General features: G+C 38.1%; 1 protein-coding gene across 2 annotated transcripts in view; it reads left to right on the top strand.

Annotated features, from left to right (window-relative positions):
• The window catches only part of TAX1BP1 (Tax1 binding protein 1), a 116,963-nt gene that overhangs the window by 13,352 nt on the left and 85,038 nt on the right, over positions 1–18,573 (top strand). For both annotated transcript variants that reach the window (XM_053608444.1, XM_053608445.1), the window contains exon 3: positions 17,720–17,822. In XM_053608444.1, coding sequence (XP_053464419.1) covers positions 17,720–17,822 — 103 coding nt within the window. The remainder of the gene's footprint in view (positions 1–17,719; positions 17,823–18,573) is intronic.

Below are 18,573 nucleotides of genomic sequence, written 5' to 3'. Positions count from 1 at the left end.
TTTTTTTTTTTTTCCGAGACATAGTCTAACTTTGTTGCCCTTGGTAGAGTGCCATGGTGTTGATACTTGAATTTCACTCTGCGGTAGGTCCTTGGTCTCTGGGATTCGAAGCATGAACCCACAGATCACAGATCAGTGGTAAGGTAGGACTTTTATTAGAAGTTACAGAAAAGCATCAGAGCTTCTAGTAGAGGAAAAGAACTGAAGAACTCTCTCGGGAGTCTCCACAGGGGCCCTTTTATCTAGGGGTCTTAGGTCTAGAGGATTACATGTGGTCAGCAGTTGGTAGATGGAAAAGCATCTCTTCAAAGTTAGTGAGTGCATTAATGAATGAATGAATGTAGTTCCTCCTCCACTAGGGTGAGGTTATCATGTTCTTTACAGTCTTTGTCCCTGACAAGGGATTAGGGTGTGTGCTCCTACCCAAGATGGAACCACCCAAAAAAACCATCACAGGCTGCTTTGTTCGTGATCTTATCAGAGCCGAGAGGGTGTGTCCCAAAAAAGGCAGTCTGCTTGTGCTTGGAAATGAGGGTCTGACCTCTTGAGCTCACCTGGGCCTAGAGAATAGGGGCTCCCTGTCTAACCCTGAGTGGTGGAATCCTGTATCAGTATCGTAGGTCACAGCAACTCTTGGGCTCAAGCAATTCTCTTGTCTCAGCCTCCCAAGTAGCTGGGACTGCAGGCACCTGCCACAATGGCTATTTTTTCGAGACGAGATCTTGCTCTGGCTCAGGCTGGTCTCGAACCAGAGAGCTCAGGCAATCCACACCCCCTTTGTCTTCCCATGTGCTAGGATTATAGGCGTGCCTGGCCAGGGGTGTTAAATTTTATCAAGTGCTTTTTTTGGCATCCAGTTGGTTTTTCTTTTTCTGTTGATACAATGTATTACGTTGGATTGCTTTGGATTTATTAAACCATCCCTGATCCCTGGGATGAATCCCACTTGATTATGATGAAAAGTCCTTGTTTAGGCCAGGCACAGTGGCTCCCTCCTGTAATCCTAGCACTCTGAGAGGTAGAGGTGGGTGGATTGCTTGAGCTCAGGAATTCGAGACCAGCCTGATTGAGCAAGAGCAAGACCAAGACCCCATTTCTAAAAATTGGAACTCTAGCTGGGCATAGTGGTGCATGCCTGTACTCCCAGCTACTCGGGAGCCTGAGGCAACAAGATTGCTCAAGCTCAGAAGTTTGAGGTTGCTGTGAACTATGGCAGCCTACCTAGGGCAACAGAGTGAGACTCTGTCTCAAAACTAAAAAGACAAAAAACCCAGAAAAATATTTTTCTATCCTGTTAACTGAATTGTTTGTGCTTACGTTTTGCTAAGGATTTTTGCTTCTATACTTACCAGAGATACTGGGCTAAAGTTTTCTTTTTTTGCTTTGTCTTTTAGTATCAAGTTGATACAGGTAATGTAGAATTAGTAGAAATGTTTCCTCTTTTTTTTTTTTTTTGAGACAGAGTCTCACTATGTCACCCTCAGTAGAGTGCTGTGGCATCACAACTCACAGCAACCTCAAACTCTTGGGCTTAAGTGATTCTCTTGCCTCAGCCTCTCAAGTAGCTGGGACTACAGGCGCCCGCCATAATGCCTGGCTATTTTTTTGTTGTTGTTGCAGTTGTCATTGTTGTTTAGCTGCTTGGGGCCAGGTTTGAACCCTCCCCATCCTTGGTGTCTGTGGCTGGTGCTATAACCACTGTGCTATGGGTGCTGAGCCTCCTTATTGATTTTTTGAATAATTTAAGTAGGATATTGGTATTAATTCTTTGAATTTCTGGTAGAATTTAGCAGTGAAGTCATAGGGTCCTTGGCTTTGTTTCACGGGAGACTCTTTATTACTGCTTCTACCTCATTACTTGTTATTGGTTTATTCAAGCTTTGGATTTCTTCCTGGTTCAATCTTGGCAAATTGTATGTATATCTAGCAATTTATTTCTTCAAGATTTCCAACTTACTGGCATGTAGTTACTAGTAGTCTTTAATGATTCTTTGAGTTTCTGCACTATCAGTTGTAAGGTCTCCATTTAGGTCTTCTCTTAATCTGGCTAAAGGTGTATCAGTTTTATTTATCTTTTCAAAAAAACTTCATTTTGGGCGGCGCCTGTGGCTCAGTCGGTAAGGCGCCGGCCCCATATACCGAGGGTGGTGGGTTCAAACCTGGCCCCGGCTGAACTGCAACCAAAAAATAGCCGGGCGTTGTGGCAGGCACCTGTAGTCCCAGCTACTCAGGAGGCTGAGGCAGGAGAATCGCTTGGGCCCAGGAGTTGGAGGTTGCTGTGAGCTGTATGATGCCATGGCACTCTACCAAGGGCCATAAAGTGAAACTCTGTCTCTAAAAAAAAAAACTTCATTTTGTTGATCTTTTGGAGTTTTTGGTTTCAATTTCATTTATTTCTGCTCTTGTTTTTCTAGTTCTTTGAGATGCTTTGTTAAGTTTATTTGAAGCTTTTGTATTTTTTTAATGCAGGAACTTGCTGCTATAAATTTTCCTCTTAATACTGCTTTTGCTGTATCCCACAAGTTTTGATAAGTCCTGTTTTCATTTTTCGTATCTTTTGAGAAATAATTAAAATTTCCTTTTTAATCTCTTCATTGGTCTACTGGTCATTCAGAAGCATGTTCAGTTTCCATATATTTGTATAATTTGCAATGTTCTTGTTCCTGATTTCTAGTTTTCCATGATGATCAGAGAAAATATTTCATTTTATTTGAGTTTTTAAAACCATTTTTTGTAGCCTAACATATTATTTATCCTTGAGAATGATCCATGAGGTGTGGAGAAGAACATGTGTTCTGCAGGTATTAGATGAAACATTCTATGAATATGTATTAGGTATATTAGGTAATAATGGTCTATAGAGCTGATAAAGTTTGATGTTTCTTTGTTGATTTTCTGTCTGGGTTATCTGTCCAATGCTAAAAGTAGAGTATTGAAGTCTCCAATGATTTATTGTATTTTGGTTTCTCCTCTGGGCGCTTCAGTGTTGGGTACGTATGCATAGAATTATTATATTCTCATGCTGAATTGACTGCTTTATCATTAGATGACTTTGTCTGTTATAATTTTTGTGTTGAAATCTAGTTTATCTGATAGAAGTATATCTATTTCTGCTCTTTTTGGTTTCCATTTGCATGGACTATCTTTTTCTGTCCCTTTATTTTCAGGCTGTGTATCTCTTTATAGGTGAAATGTGTTTTTTGCAAACAACATGTAGTTCTTTTTTTTTTTTAATCCATTCATCCACTCTGTCTTTTGATTAGAGAATTAGTCCATTCACATTCAGTGCTATTATTAATAGGGAAGTACTACTGCCATATTGTTTTGATTCCTGATTTTGTGGTCATTCCTTGTCTTTTGTTAAAGGTGATTCTCTGTGGTAATGTTTTAATGTCTTATTATTTTTTGTGTATCTTTTGTAGGGGTTTTGATTTGAGATTATGAAGCTTGCAAAAGCTATTTTATAACCAGTTATTTTAAATGTGACAACTCTGTTTACAAATAAGCAAACAAATCTAACAAATTTTACTTTTGAACTCAATCTCCTCCCCTTTAAGTTGCATTGTTTCTGTATGTATCTTTTTATACTATGTATAAAGAACTGTCATGGTTATTTTTGACAAGTTGGTTTTTTGGTATTCCATCTCAAGATATAATTGGTTGTACACTCCAGTTATCACAATAGAGTATTGTGTATTTGTGTACTTACTCTTAGCACTTAGTTCAGCGTTATTGGACCTTTTTATCTCATGGTATACTTGAAGCCCTAGTTAAACTTCCACAGTACACTTAAATTGTTTACCAAAAAAAGAGTTAAAAAAAAGAATATACTTACTGTGCTTTGAAGTTCTTTTAAAAGTAATTCGATGAATCTTTAAAAATTTTCACATCACACCCACAATCCTCTCATGGCACATAAGTTGAAAATCACTGACTTAGTTGTATACCTTCAGATGATTTCTTATTGTTCATCAATGTCCTTTTTAATTTTTAAAATTTTTTTAGAGACAGAGTCTCACTTTGTCGCCCTTGGTAGAGTGCTGTGGCATCACGGCTCACAGCAACCTCCAGCTCTTGGGCTTAGGCAATTCTCTTGCTTCAGCCTCCTGAGTTGCTGGTACCACAGGCGCCCACCACAACGAAATTCTCTTGCTTCAGCCTCCTGAGTTGCTGGTACCACAGGCACCCACCACAACGCCCAGCTATTTTTTTTGTTGCAGTTTGGCCGAGGCCGGGTTTGAACCCTTCACTCTTGGTATATGGGGCTGGTGCCCTACTCACTGAGCTACAGGTGCTGCCCCAATGTCCTTTTCTTTCAGATTGAAGAACTGCTATTGGCATTTCTTGTAGGACAGGTCTGGTATTGATGAACTCCTTCAGCTTTTGTTTGTCGGGAAAAGTGTTTATGTCTCCATTGTGATTGAAGGATATTTTTGCAGGGTATAATTCAGGGTTAAGGTTGTTCTCTTTCAGCACTTTGAATATTTCATGACACTGTCTTGGCCTGTAAAAATTTTCCACTGAGAAGTCTGCTGCCAGAAGTGATGGAGTTCCTTAATACATTGTTTCTTCTTCCTTTCCTTTAGGACCTTTTCTTTATCTGTGATCTTTGGGAGCTTGATTATTAAATGCCTTGAATTTGTCTTGTTTGGGTTAAATCTTCTTAGTGTTCTGCGACCTTCCTGAATATTGATATCTTTCTCCTGGTTTGGAAAGTTCTGTTATTTCTTGTAATACAATTTTTACTTCAGTACCTTTCTGTACCTCTTCTTTATGGCTAGTAACCCTTAGATTTGTCCTTTTGAGGCTTTTTTTGTTAGATCTTGTGGGTGTGCTTCATTCTTTTTTCTTCTGATTGTATTTTCAAATACTCTGTCATCAAACTCACTGATTTTTTTTTCTTCTGCTTATTCACTTCTGTTGAGAAACTGATAGATTTTTCAGTTTGCAATGAAATTTTTCAGCTCAGAATTTCTACTTGATTTTTTAAATATTATTTCCGTCTCTGTTAAATTTCTCTGATAGGCTTCTGAGTTCATTCTCTGTGTTGTTTTGAAGTCATTGAGTTTCTCAGGATAGCTATTTTGAATTCTTTGGAAAGTCACATTCTCTATCACTCTGGGATTGGTCATTGTATCTTATTTAGTTTATGTGACGAGGTCATATTTTCCTGTTTTTCTTTGATGCTTGTAGATGTTTGTTGATGTCTGGCCATGTCTGTTGTTAGGTATTTAAGCTTTGCAGTCTGAACTTACCTGCAGTCTGAACCTGTCCTTCTTGAGAAAGCTTTCTAGTTATTCAAAGAAAGCAAATTCAATGTTTTGCTCTAAGTCTTTGATCACTGCACCCTTTTCAACACTAGGGGCACCCCAAATCCGTTAATGCTGTGACTCTTGCAGACTCCTGCTGATACTGCCTTAGTGGACTTGGTAAGATATGGGTGAATTCCCTGGATTACCAGGGAAAGTCTTGCACTCTCTTCCCTTATACTGTGCTGGGCTGCTGAAGTTGGGGGAGAAGTACCAATGGGCACTCTCTTGTGGCCACCTGCATCAGTTCATGTCTGAAGCCTCTCCCAATGCCTGTGGTGAATGTTGCCTGACTACTTCTGATGTTTATTCGAAGCCCAAGAATTCTGTAATAAGTGGGTAGTGAATGCTCCCAGAACTGGATTCTTTAATGCAACAGATGTCCTCCTTCTAGGAACTAAGGTCTGGACTTAGGGGCTTCAGAAATCTGCTTAGTGCTTTATCTTACTCTGGCTGTGCTGGTACTTAAGTTGCAGAACAAAGTGCTCTGAACTTTTCCCTTCCCTTCACTTTCCCCAAGTGGGAGAAGACTCCCTGACTCGAATTGCCTGTAGTTGGGCGACGGGTGACATAGGGGTTGCTTTGCGTACCGCTGCTGATGTCTCACTGGGTCACTTGCACCCAGAGTCCCCTAGTTCTGAGCCAGCATAGGATTTTCCCAAGGGCTGAAGCCTTTGAGTCCTGTTTTTGGAATTTATGCTCCAGACTGCTTTTCATCAGCCAGTTAAGGGGGTAGCTGGAACTTGGGACACGGGATGGAAGATTTCTGTCTGGCTACCCTGGTTTAAATGTTCCCTATGTAGACACTGGCAGATTTTTGCCCTGTGCCGAGGTGGCCCTAGGTTTCAATCACTTCACTCTCTCTCTACATCTCATAGGTTTTCTTTCCACCTGGTGTCCTGAAGCCAGGATTGCCGAATGATACGGTAGGGTGTTGTATGCTATGCCAGATGGTTTTTTCTGCCCTCTTCAGTGCCTCTTTTCTTGCTATAATATTAAAGCCAGGTAGTATGATTGCTCACCTGATTTGTGGTTCTTCTGAATGTGTTTGCTTTTGGGCTTAGATCGTTGAATTTGGTGTTCATTTGGCGAGACAATTGCTGGAGGTATATATTTGGCTATTTTACTCTACCCACTCTGTGGAGTATTTGCATTTTGGATTTGTGATTTTCAACTGTTGGTATAATGCAAATATTCCTAAAATACAACAAAATTTGATATCCAAAACACTTTTGATCCCATGCAGTTCAGATAAGAGATATACTCAACTATATAACCAAAGACATAGATGTAGAATGTTACATTAAGACCATTTAATTAGAATGTAAACTTCATTTTATGTAAGTTTTGGGAGATGAGATTGGAGTTACATTTCAGTCTGTGGAAGACCTTCAGTGTTAGGCTAAACTAAACAATTTATAGACTGTTAAGGGCAGTGAGAAGTCTTTGTATATGTGTAGGTTGAAATTATATTTCAAGAACATGAATCTTTACCTTTTTTCTTCAGATTACTTGTTTAGTGTATTTTTTAATCTTTTGTTACTGGCTTTTCATCTAAGCCCGAAGTCTATAACTTCTTCCTTCAAGTCCAGGTACACACCAGTTCTGCCCATTGTACTGCTTTCATATTTCCAAGTCCTTAGTATTACTGTTGATGCCCTTCTTATTTCTTTTTAAGACCTATTGAGAATAGGTCACCTATATTCTCTGCTTTCTTTCTTGCCTCTGTACCTCTGTTTTTTAAACTATAATTTAAAATGACAGATTTGACCACTTTTTTTTTTTTTACTACTTATTTGAAACCCTCCATTGGTTCGATATCATTTATGGAGTAATGGCAAGACCAAATAACTTAGTGTGTCCTGTAAGGCTCCTGTGTAAGATTTAATTTCTGACATCATTTCTTGTCATTCCTGCTGCTTATTATTCACTTTCTTTCTTTTCTTTTTTTTTTTTTTTTGAGACAAAGTCTTACTATGTCACCCTTGGTAGAGTGCCGTAGTGTCACAGCTCACAGCAACCTCAAACCCTTGGGCTTAGGTGATTCTCTTGCCTCAGCCTCCCAAATATCTGGGACTACAGGTGCCTGCCACAATGCCCAGCTATTTTCTAGTTGTAGTTGTTCAGCTGGCCTGGGCTGGGGTCGAACCCTCCACCCTTGGTGTATGTGGCTGGCGCCGTAACCACTGTGCTACAGGTGCCGAGCCTATTATTTTGCTTTTATAATGCTAAATTATTCCTCTTTCCTTGTATACCCCAAGGACTTTAACTTTTCTCTAAGGAATAAATCTCATATAGAATACTTTGAATCTTTTTTTGCTGGGATAATACTTTAAAAAATAGGAAGATGAAGCATGGAGTAAATATTTCAGATAATTCAAGAAAGCTCCATGAAGAAAATAATTTATCCTTAACACTGTTACCTAGTGATAAGCACTATTAATATATTGATACATAGATAGAAATACAAACTGATATAGTAGAACCTACGTAAGTTGACAGCCCAAGAGACTATAATAAATTGGTCAACATATGGAGGTGGTTGACTTTAGGAAGTAGCCCTACTGTACTGATTTGTATATATGGTACATGTTTGGTCTATGAAACTTAGGTCAGTTTAGGGAGGTGATCAACTATAGCGGCTCTACATTATACACACATAGTATTGATACATTTTCATTGTTTTTGCTAAATGCTTACCATTAAATAATACCTATTATCTCTGTTATCTGTTTTTATCTACTTTTTTGCAGGGTAAGTTCTTGGAAGTGGAATCACCATGTTTATGGCATAGTATGTTTTTAAACATTTGTGTGTACTGCAAATTGCCCTGCAGAATAATTTGGATAGATATTATATTGAAAGGTGGCAGGCAAAGGAGAGTGTGCTTGTATGGTAATTGTAAGGGCAGGGAAATGAAGGTGGGAAAGCGTGTGGAGTGTTTGAGAAAGTGTTAAGGAATTTGATTTGCCTGGGAGAGGTATCAGTTTTAGAAGATGAATGGAAAAGGTCATTTTGGATCACATTGTGGGTTGTTTTGAGGAGTAGTTTTTAAATAAGGAGTAGTAAACTTTAATCTTCTAGTATTGAGAAAGATAAATTTGGATTTAAAGAGTATGGAGGTACAGAGATCTTTAGACTATCTTAATTTTCTGTATAGATAATGAAGACCTCAAGTGGAGAAGGAAATTAATTGTAGGTATTAATCCAGAAGTAGAATTCATAGGCTATGTCAACAGTTATTTGAGTTGGGACTGGAACTCATTCCATGGCACCTCAGTGCCATGATGTTGTGAATAATATCAAAGGGAATTAGGGTAGGTTAATCAAGAGATTACTAGGCAGCTGTTTTATGACTTTCTCCAGAAATGTTCAGCACCCAGAATTGTGGGTCTAGAGTGAAAAAAGTGGATATCCAGATTGAGTGTTGGAGAAGGGTGAAATTGGGAAGGGGAGTTAAGAGGATGAAGGATACTATTGGGTTATTGAAATGGCTGACTAGGGAAATGAAAGAAGCCAGATAAAGGATATAGATTGGGTTGAGGTTTTTTTTTTGGTTTTTTTTTTTTAACTCCATGTCCTCCAGTATTGATTAGTTTTCATTATAACTGAAATAAACTGATAACCATTTTTATTACCAGATGTGCATACGTTTTTCATTTTGAGCATTATACTCCCCATTTTACAGATGAGGAAACTGAGGTCCAGAGAGTAAAGTGACTTGTTCAAGGTTATCCATTAAATGCTGGAGCTGACATTTGAACATCATGTGAACTGGCATTCATGATTCGTTCTTTGGCTATTTGGCTAAGTGAGAGATCTGATTATTCAGAATTAGCAACAGAGTTGCTAGTAAGTTCAACATGCATTTCCTACAGTGACAGAGTTGAACTAAAATCACAGAAAAAAATTTAGAACTACATGTGATGCCATATTGTTGTTGTTGTTGTTATTTTTTGAGACAGAGTCCCACTATGTCACCCTCAGTAGAGTGCTGTGGTGTCACAGTTCACAGCAACCTCAAACTCTTGGGCTTAAGCAATCCTCTTGCTTCAGCCTCAAAGTAGCTGGGACTACAGGCGCCCACCACAATGCCCAGCTATTTTTTGTTGTTGTTGCAGTTGCCATTGTTGTTTTAGCTGCTTCAGGCTGGGTTCGAACCTGCCAACTTTGGTGTATGTGGCTGGTGCCCTATGTGTTATGGGCGCTGAGCCCATATTGTTATTATTAAACCCAACATTAGCTGCAATAAAATAATGTGGCACATTGTAGTGGAGTTTTATTTCTTTTATGTTTATGAATTTGGTCTAAGTATATAAGCATAAGGAAATTATTTACATTTAGATTAACGCGTAGTTACAAATTAAATTACTTGATGATTAAAGACCCCCAGTGGATGCTGGAAACTGCGAACAGTACCAAACCCCTGTGTGTTTGTGTGTATATATTAGTCACACTAAAAGATTAACAACAGTAACTAATGATAAAACAGTTACGACAGTATACCGTAGTAAGTTATGTGAATGCCGTTTCTCTCTCAGAGTATTTTATTATACTGTAGTTCCTTTCAGACCTTGGTTGATTGCAGGTAACTATTATCAAACCATGGAAGGTGAAACTTCGGCTAGAGGAGGACTACTGTAGTAATCTAAAGGTCCAGGAATTTTTTTTTTTTTTTTAAACTTTAGGAGTCTTAGAGTTTTCATGTTTCATACTAGTTAGTTGAGGAAATTGAGAGTACAGAGTAGTTATGTGATGTGTACAAAGTCACATAGCTGATTAATGGCAACATATCCTGGACTAGGCAAATAAAACCCTCCCCGTAAGGCACTGTTTTTATTGCATCATGCTGCCAACCACATCAAAACCTTAAGTTGGTTGGTATGGAAAGTGGACTAAACAATGATTTTTATGCTTGAATATCTTGTTTCAAACTTTTGTTTCTTTGTTCCTTGTTTCTCCTTTTTTTTTTTTTTTTGCTTTGGCTTCCAGTCCTGTCTCATTCCAGTCATTTTCTATTTTTAAAAAATGTTCTCTGGTTGTAAAAATAATTGTATGCTTAAAAAGTTTGGAAAATACAGAAAATATAAAAGATAAAATTAGCATGACCAACGGTCTCACTGTCCAAATATATCCTTATCTAAATAATAGTGGTTAGTACTTTTAATGTTTCAAGTGTTTCCTTCCAGTCTTGTTTTTTATTAATGGAAGGAGACTTCCCGTCTTTTTTCAAATGCATTTTTTTTAAGGGACAGAATCTCACTTTGTTGCCCTTGGTAGAGTGCTGTGGTGTCACAGCTCACCACAACCTCCAGCTCTTGGGCTTAGGCGATTCTCTTGTCTCAGCCTCCCGAGTAGCTGGGGCTACAGGTGCCCACCACAATGCCCAGCTATTTTTTTTTGCAGTTTGGCCGGGCCGGGTTCAAACCCGCCACCCATGGTATATGGGGCTGGTGTCCTACTCACTGAGCCACAGGTGCTGCCCCAAATGCATGTATTTTGAATGTAGCTGGCATATGGCATGTCTTTTTTTTTTTAATGAGACAGGATCTCACTCTTGTTGCCTAGGTTAGAATGCAACTAGGTTAGTGATGTGACCATAGCTCATAGCTCACTGTAACCTCCAACTCTTGGGTTCAAGCCATCCTCCTATCTCACCTTCTCAAGTAGCTGAGACTACAGGCATATACCACCATGCCCTGCTAATTTTTTTTTTTAATACAAAGGAAATTACTGATTTTATTTTTCAAGAGACAGGATCTTTGTTTTTCTTTTATTTCAGATTAATATTTGGGTACGAACAATTAGGTTACAGGTTTGGGTTTGTTAGGTAAGATCCCTGTTGTAGTTGTCCCCCTCACCCAGGAGATGTGCCGTATACCCTTACATTGTGCCCATTAGGTGAGAACACACCAATTCTCCTCCCTTCTTTTGAGTTTTTCTCTTGTGTGGGTGTAAGTTTTACTAAGGACTTCACATTAGTATTGAATACACTGGATACTTTTCCATTCTTGTGATACTTTACTAAAGAGAATGTTCTCCAAGTCTGTCCAGGGTTAATATAAAAGATGTAAAGTCTCCATTTTTTATGGCTGAATAATATTTCATGCTATCCATATACCGCATACTGTTTTGATTCTTAGAGCTTTATGTTGAGATCAGGAAGCTTGAGGTCTCCAGTTACCTTTTTCTTAAGATTGTTTTGGCTATTTAGGATCCTTTTAAATTCCATATAAATTTTAGGATTTTTTTCCTTTTTCTGAAAAAAGTGCCATTGGGAATTTAATAGGAATTGCATTGAATCTCTAGATCATTTTTGGATAGTATTGATATGTTAACAATATTTAGTCTTCTAATCCATGAATATGGGATGTCTTTCCTTTTATCGGTATCTTTGATTTCTTTTGAAGTGTTACGTAGTTTTCTGTGTGCAAGTCTCTTCTTTGGTTGACTTACACATGCAATTATTTTTCTTTGGATTGTTCATTGTTAGTGTATTAAAATGTAACTCATTTTTGCATGTCGATTATCCTGCAACTTTGCCGAACCCATTATTTATTTATTTTTTTGAGACAGATTCTCAATCTGTTGCCCTGAGTAGAGTGCTATGGCACCACAGCTCACAGCAACCTCAAACTCTTGGGTGTAAGTGATTCTCTTGCCTCAGCCTCTCAAGTAGCTGAGACTACAGGTGCCTGCCACAATGCCCAGCTATTTTTTGGTTGCAGTTGTCATTGTTGCTTTAGTTGGCCTGGGGCGGATTCGAACCCGCCACCCTGTGGCTGGTGCCCTACCCACAGAGCTATGGGTGCTGCCTGAACCCATTTATTCTAAACGTGTTTTTGTTTGTGTGTGGACAGGTAAATCTACTTCTTCATTTCCAGTTCTGATGTCTTGTCTTTTTCTTGCCTAATTGCTCTGCCCAGGACTACCAGTACTATATTGAATAGAAATGATGAGAGTAGCATTCTTGACTTGTTCCTGATCTTAGAGGGAAACTTTGTTTTTTATCATTTAGTATAATGTTAGCTGTGAACCCTTCATGTATGTCCTTTGTTATATTGAGGCAGTCTCCTCTATTCCTAATTTGTTGAGTGTTTATGTCATGAAAGGGTACTGAATTCTGTCAAATTCTTTTTCTGTATCAACTGAGATGATTGTGTGTTTTTTGTCCTTTTTTTCTGTTATTGTAATGTTATTAGACTTTTCATATGTTGAACTATCTTTTCATACCAGGAGTAGATCTTACTTGATCACTATATATATTTTAATGTGCTATTGTGTTTGGTTTGCTTGTATTTTGTTGAGAATTTCTGCATCAGTATTCATTAGGGATATTTATTGGTCTGTAGTTTTCACATAGCATCTATATTTCATTTGGTAATGAAGGTAATATTGGCCTCATAAAATGCATTTGGAAATGTTCCCCTCTTTTCAACTTGTTTGGACAGATGATGAAGGATTAGTATACCCAGGAGGTGTGCCATATACCCTTACATTGTGCCCATTAAGTGAGAGCACATCAATCCTCCTCCCTTCTTTTGAGTTTTTCTCTTGTGTGGGTGTAAGTTTTACTAAGGACTTCATATTAGTATTGAATAGTGTGTGTGTGTGGACAGATAAATCTACTTCTTCATTTCCAGTTTTGAATCCAGTTTAGAATTCCTTAGTGACATGATCTGGTCCTTGACTCTTGTTTGTTGGGAGCCTTTTTTTTGGTTTATTTTTTTTGAGACAGAATTTCACTCAAAATTCTGAGTGAAATTCTCACAGCTCATAGCAACCTCAAACTCTTGGGCTTAAGTGATTCTCTTACCTCAGCCTCCCAAGTAGCTGGGACTACCACAGTGCCTGCCACAACACCCGGCTATTTTTTTGTTGTTGCAGTCGTCACTGGTGTTTGGCAGCCCCCGGGCTGGATTCGAACCCACCACCTCCGGTGTATGTGGCTGATGCCCTAGACACTGAGCTATAGGCACTGAGCCTGTTGGGAAGTTTTTGATTACTGATTCAATCTCTTTAGTGGTTACACATTTCAGATTTTTCATTTCTTCATGAATGATTGTTGTTTGGTTCTAGAAATTTACTCTGTTATCCAATTGGCTGGTATAGCCTATTCAGAGTAGTCTCTGTTTTTTTTTTTTTTTTTTTTTGAGACAGAGACTTAAGCTGTCTCCCTGGATAGAGTACCATAGCGTCATAGCTCATAGCAACCTCCAACTTGGGCTCAAGCAATCCTCTTGCTCCAGTTTTTCTATTTTTAGTAGAGAGACGGGGTCTTGCTTTTTGCTCAGGCTTGTTTCTGAACTCGTGAGCTCAAATAATCCACCCGCCTCAGCCTCCCAGAGTGCTGGGATTAGAGACGTGAGCTGCTGTGCCCGGCTCATAGTAGTCTCTTATCCTTTTTGTTTCTCTGGCATTAAGTTTAAGGTCTGTTCTTTCATTTCTGATTTTTTTTTTTTTCCTGAGATTTAGTCTCTCACTATGTTACCCTCGGTAGAGTGCTATGGAATCACAGCTCATAGCAACCTCAAACTCCTGGGCTTAAGCGAGTCTCTTGCCTGAGCCTCCCAAGTAGCTGGGGCTACAGGTGCCCACCACAACACCCAGCTTTTTTTTTGGCAGTTGTCACTGTTGTTTAGCTGGCCCGGGGCCAGGTTTGAACCCACCAGCCTTGGTGTATGTGGCTGGTGCCATAACCACTGTGCTATGGGTGCCGAGCCTTATTTCTGATTTTCGATACTTGGGTCTTTTTTTCTTAGTTCATCTAGAAAAGGTTTACCAATTTGTTAAATTTTTTTCTTTTTTTGAGACACATTCTCACTTTCTCACCCTTGGTAGAGTGCAGTGGCATCATAGCTCACAGCAACCTCAAACTCTTGGGCTCAAGCTATCCTCTTGCCTCAGCCTCCAAAGTAGCTGGGACTATAGGCGCCCACTACAATGTCTGGCTATATTTTTTAAGAGACGGGTTTTGCTCTTGCTCAAGCTGGTCCAGAAGTCCTGAGCTCAAGCAATCTACCTGTTTTGGCCTCCCAGAGTGCTAGGCGTACAGGTGTGAGCCACTTTACCTGGCCTATAAGTAGTCCTGATGATCATCTAATAATCATCTAATTATTCTCTTGTCTTTTTTATGCCAGAATTAACAGGGACTTAAGTTACCTTAACTGACTGTAATGTTTATGCTAAGAGAGCTGCAGCTCTGTCCTGTGAGAGTTCTTTTTGGGTGATAAATCATTTTTCTTTTTCTTTTTCCAAGTTTTTCTCTTGACTTTTGATAGTTTGACTATAGTGTGTCTTGGCATGGGCTTCTTTGGGATAATACTAGTTGTAGTTTGAGCTTCTTTGTCCATTTCCTTTCTCAGATTAGGGAAGTTTTTGGCTGTTATTTCTACAAATAAGCTCTCTCCCTCTTTTTCTCTTTGTCATTATGCTTGTATTGTTGGGCTTGATGCTGTTCCACATGTTCCTTAAGCTTTACTTTGCTTCATTCTTTTTTTCTTTCTGTTCATCTGACTTGATAATTTCTTTTTTGTTTTTTTTTTTTTTTTGACTTGATAATTTCAAATAACCTGTCAGGCTTACTTATGTTTTATTCTATCTGACTAAGTCATCTGTTGAACCCCTTTTGTGAATTTTCAGTTCAGTTATTCTTCATCTCTATAATTTCTGTTTTTCTTTTTAAGTTTCTTTTTCTTGGTATCTTCATTTTTTCCATCTGTTTTCCTGATTTGGTTGGTTGGTTGGTTATCTGTGTTCTTTTGTAGTGCATGGAGCTTATTTCAGATAGTTGTTTTGAATTCTTTGTCAGGTAATTCATTGATCTCCGTTTCTTTAGGGCTGGTTTATCGACATTCATTTTGTTCCCTTCATTGGCCTGTATTTCTGTTTGTCTTTATTTTTTGCTGTTTTGTACATTGAACATAACAGCCACCTCTCTCAGCTTTTACAGACTGGCTGTGTATAAGGAAGAACTTCACCAGAAAGCCTGGCTGGAGATTCTGGGGGCCTCTTAATCTTTTATGAGAATTTTTTTATGTAATTTCCCAATTAGATTTACTAATTCTTCTTTCAGGAACTTGTTTTCTCTTACTCCCTCTGGTGTCTGTCTTTGGTACTGCAGGTTCTCTGGTGCTGCGGTTTGCTGTTGAACAGTCCTTTTTTTCTCCCCAGCCTTTAGGCAGCCAAAGTATGCTAGTTCTTTGTCAGCACGCCAAGACAGGTAAGGCAGAAATGTGCTTCTTGGGCAGTCCACTGAAAAGACTGAATAGAATGTTGGGTGTGCCAAAAAAAAAAAAAAAAAAAAAAATGTTGGGTGCAAGTCCTCTTCTCTTTCCTTTCAAGAGAGAAGGTGCAAACTGAACTCTTCCTCCTAATCCTGCTTAGTTGTGCTGGGTTCAGGGAAGGGTTGTTGTGGTTATTGCGAATGGCTTTTCTTACTCATTAGCCTGCCTGGAGTACTACAACTTAATTGTTTTTGGAGTTCTCACAAAGGCTTTTTAGACTGTATATTGTGGGTTGAGGTGGATGGTTAAGAACTTGAACTTTATGTTCAAAATTCTGACTGCTATCTATTAGCCTTTTGCCCGTTTCCTAATTTGTACAGCTCCCAGTGCTGTGTGAATCAGATACTTTCAATAATTGTGAAGTTAGCAGTTTTGTGCATTAGCTATCATAAATAAATGGCAACGTCAGCCCCTGTCTTGATCATCTGCTGCAGGGAGAGTTTTTTTTCCCCAAGAAAAATGTAACTCTAGGTAGCGTTTCAATAGGGACAAAGAGTACAGGATATGCTTCGTATTAGATATTTCTGTTAGGGGAAAACTTCAGATGAACCCTTCTTTGGGAAGTAATAGCATTAGGGGATATGAAGTGAGGGACGCTCATAAAGTCAAAACCAGTGTCTCTGTTAGACTGTGTGTCCTTGGGTGTGAATGAGTGGTAACATTCGACAAGCACATATATGATCAAGACTGTGCTAAATACTTTATAGGGATGATTTCATCTAATATAGATTTATAAGAACTTATACTTAGCATTTAAGAGAACTACCACTTCTGGAGTGCTTCACCATGGGTCAGGCACTTTAAGTGCTGCTTTTTGGTTCCTCAACTTCTAACAACTGTAAGAGAAAAAACTGAGGCTCAGACAAGTGAGGTAAATCACTTCACTGATTCCTCAAGCTTTTTTTCTGTAGAGATGAATAGTGTCAAGTGTTTTCGACCATAACTCACAAAAAGATAAATTATGTGATTCATGCTAGTAAAGTTGGATGCAAACGCACGAAATAAATTTGCATGAAACAACACTTAACCTTAATAATGTACTTTCACACTTTCTGTTTTTGAGACCGTGTCTTTGTTACCCTGGGTGGAATGTCATAGCGTCAGAGCTCATGGCAACCTCAAATTCTTGGGCTTAAGTGATCCTCTTGCCTCAGTTGCCTGAGTAGCTGGAACTATAGGCATGCGCCACCACCATGAGTAGCCTTTCATACTTTCTCTTGTGTATAATTAAAAAAAATATGTTAGTCATGAGCTACTGAATTTATTTTATTGCTTTCTATTGGGTTGTAGCCTGTAGTTTTATCCATTCCTTTAGAGACCAAAGGTAACTGAACTTCCAGCTTCAGTGTTCTGTTTTTTATAATCGTTCACCAGTCAGAATCATAAAACACATAATCTAACTTTGTAGCTGATGCATAATTTCTTGTTATATTACTAGCAAATGGATATCTTGGTACCTATTTTAAACATCTTTAATCTTCAATATTTAACATGGTACAATTCATCTGCAAAATACAGATTGAGATATGTAATGTATATGTTCATGTTGAGATATATATATATTCATGTTGAAATGTTTTAGCAGTAGGCGAGGCATAAGTGGTCCATTTGTGTATATACAAGAATCTTGATGCTACAGGCCTTTTTACAAAATTTACAACTTGGCTGTAATCTTAGCAAGACTTGCTAAGATGAGGGATTAATGAATTTAGTAAAATTTAGTGGATTTTCGGGTGTCTCAATAAAATAAAGCAAGCAACTTTAATTTTTGAGATATAAAATAATAAAATTAAAAAAAATCTATGTGTCGTGAAATCATTTTAAGCAAAACAGAAGATTTATATTTAATCATATACATTTTGTATTTAGTCAAGATTATCCTTGAGAAGATGAATAGCAAATTGTGTTTTAATGTACATTAGAAAAACTCTGGTATTTAATTTATGTAGATTTTTATAGCATTAGGCTATAGCTTAATAAATTGACATGGTGGTTAAAATGCTTGTAATTTGTAAACTTATGTAATTAATGTTTTAACTTTATTTAGGCTACTGTAGAAAACAATAGGCTGCATCAGCCTAATATTAAATTATTTACTTTCCTTTTTTGGTTATTTTCCTCTAGGTTGGGTGGAGTACTGCTCGTGATTATTACACGTTTTTATGGTCCCCTATGCCTGAACATTACGTAGAAGGATCAACAGTCAATTGTGTATTAGCATTTCAAGGTAAGCACCGGAAACTGCAGAACTTGATGAAACTAGATGCTTTATTTCCATTAAAAATGTTGTATTCCATTGTATGATCTGGCATGTTCAGGACACCAAGTTGAATTAGCATTTTTGTTTAGCAAAAATTATAAGAATATAAATACCTAGTACAGACCACATGGTATCATAAATCGTGATACGTGATTACATATATAGTAATTTAAAACTTTTTTATCTTTTTTTTTTTTTTTTTTTCTTTTTTTTGAGACAGAGTTTTATTATGTCACCCTCGGTAGAGTGCTGTGTTGTCACGGCAACCTCAAACTCTTGGGCTTAAGCCATTCTCTTGCCTCAGCCTCCTGAGTAGCTGGGACTAGTCACCCGCCACAATGCCTAGCTCTTTTTTTGTTGCAGTCATTGTTGTTTAGCTGGCCCGAGCTGGGTTTGAACCCACTAGCCTCTGTGCTTGTGGCCGGCGCCATAACCATTGTGCTACGGTCTTTGAACCTAAAACTTTATCTTAACTTTTACTGAAGACAATGGATTTCTTTCTAGATCTTTATTTTTGGTGATTTATTTATTTTTTTTCAAATGAGAAAATAGTGCTATTACTGATACTAGAACACTGTTACAAATAATATGTAAGGGAAATAATCTAGATGAAAAGGAAACTACAAAGGTGATTAATAGGATTTATAGTTACATTACTTTTGTCATATAAAAGCTTCTATAAAAATATAAAATTGTTGTCTTAGATTGGCATTATATA

Source organism: Nycticebus coucang, chromosome 11 (assembly GCF_027406575.1).
Source record: "Nycticebus coucang isolate mNycCou1 chromosome 11, mNycCou1.pri, whole genome shotgun sequence".
NCBI classification, from domain to species: Eukaryota; Metazoa; Chordata; class Mammalia; order Primates; family Lorisidae; genus Nycticebus; species Nycticebus coucang.
This window is presented reverse-complemented; position numbering and strand designations above follow the sequence as displayed.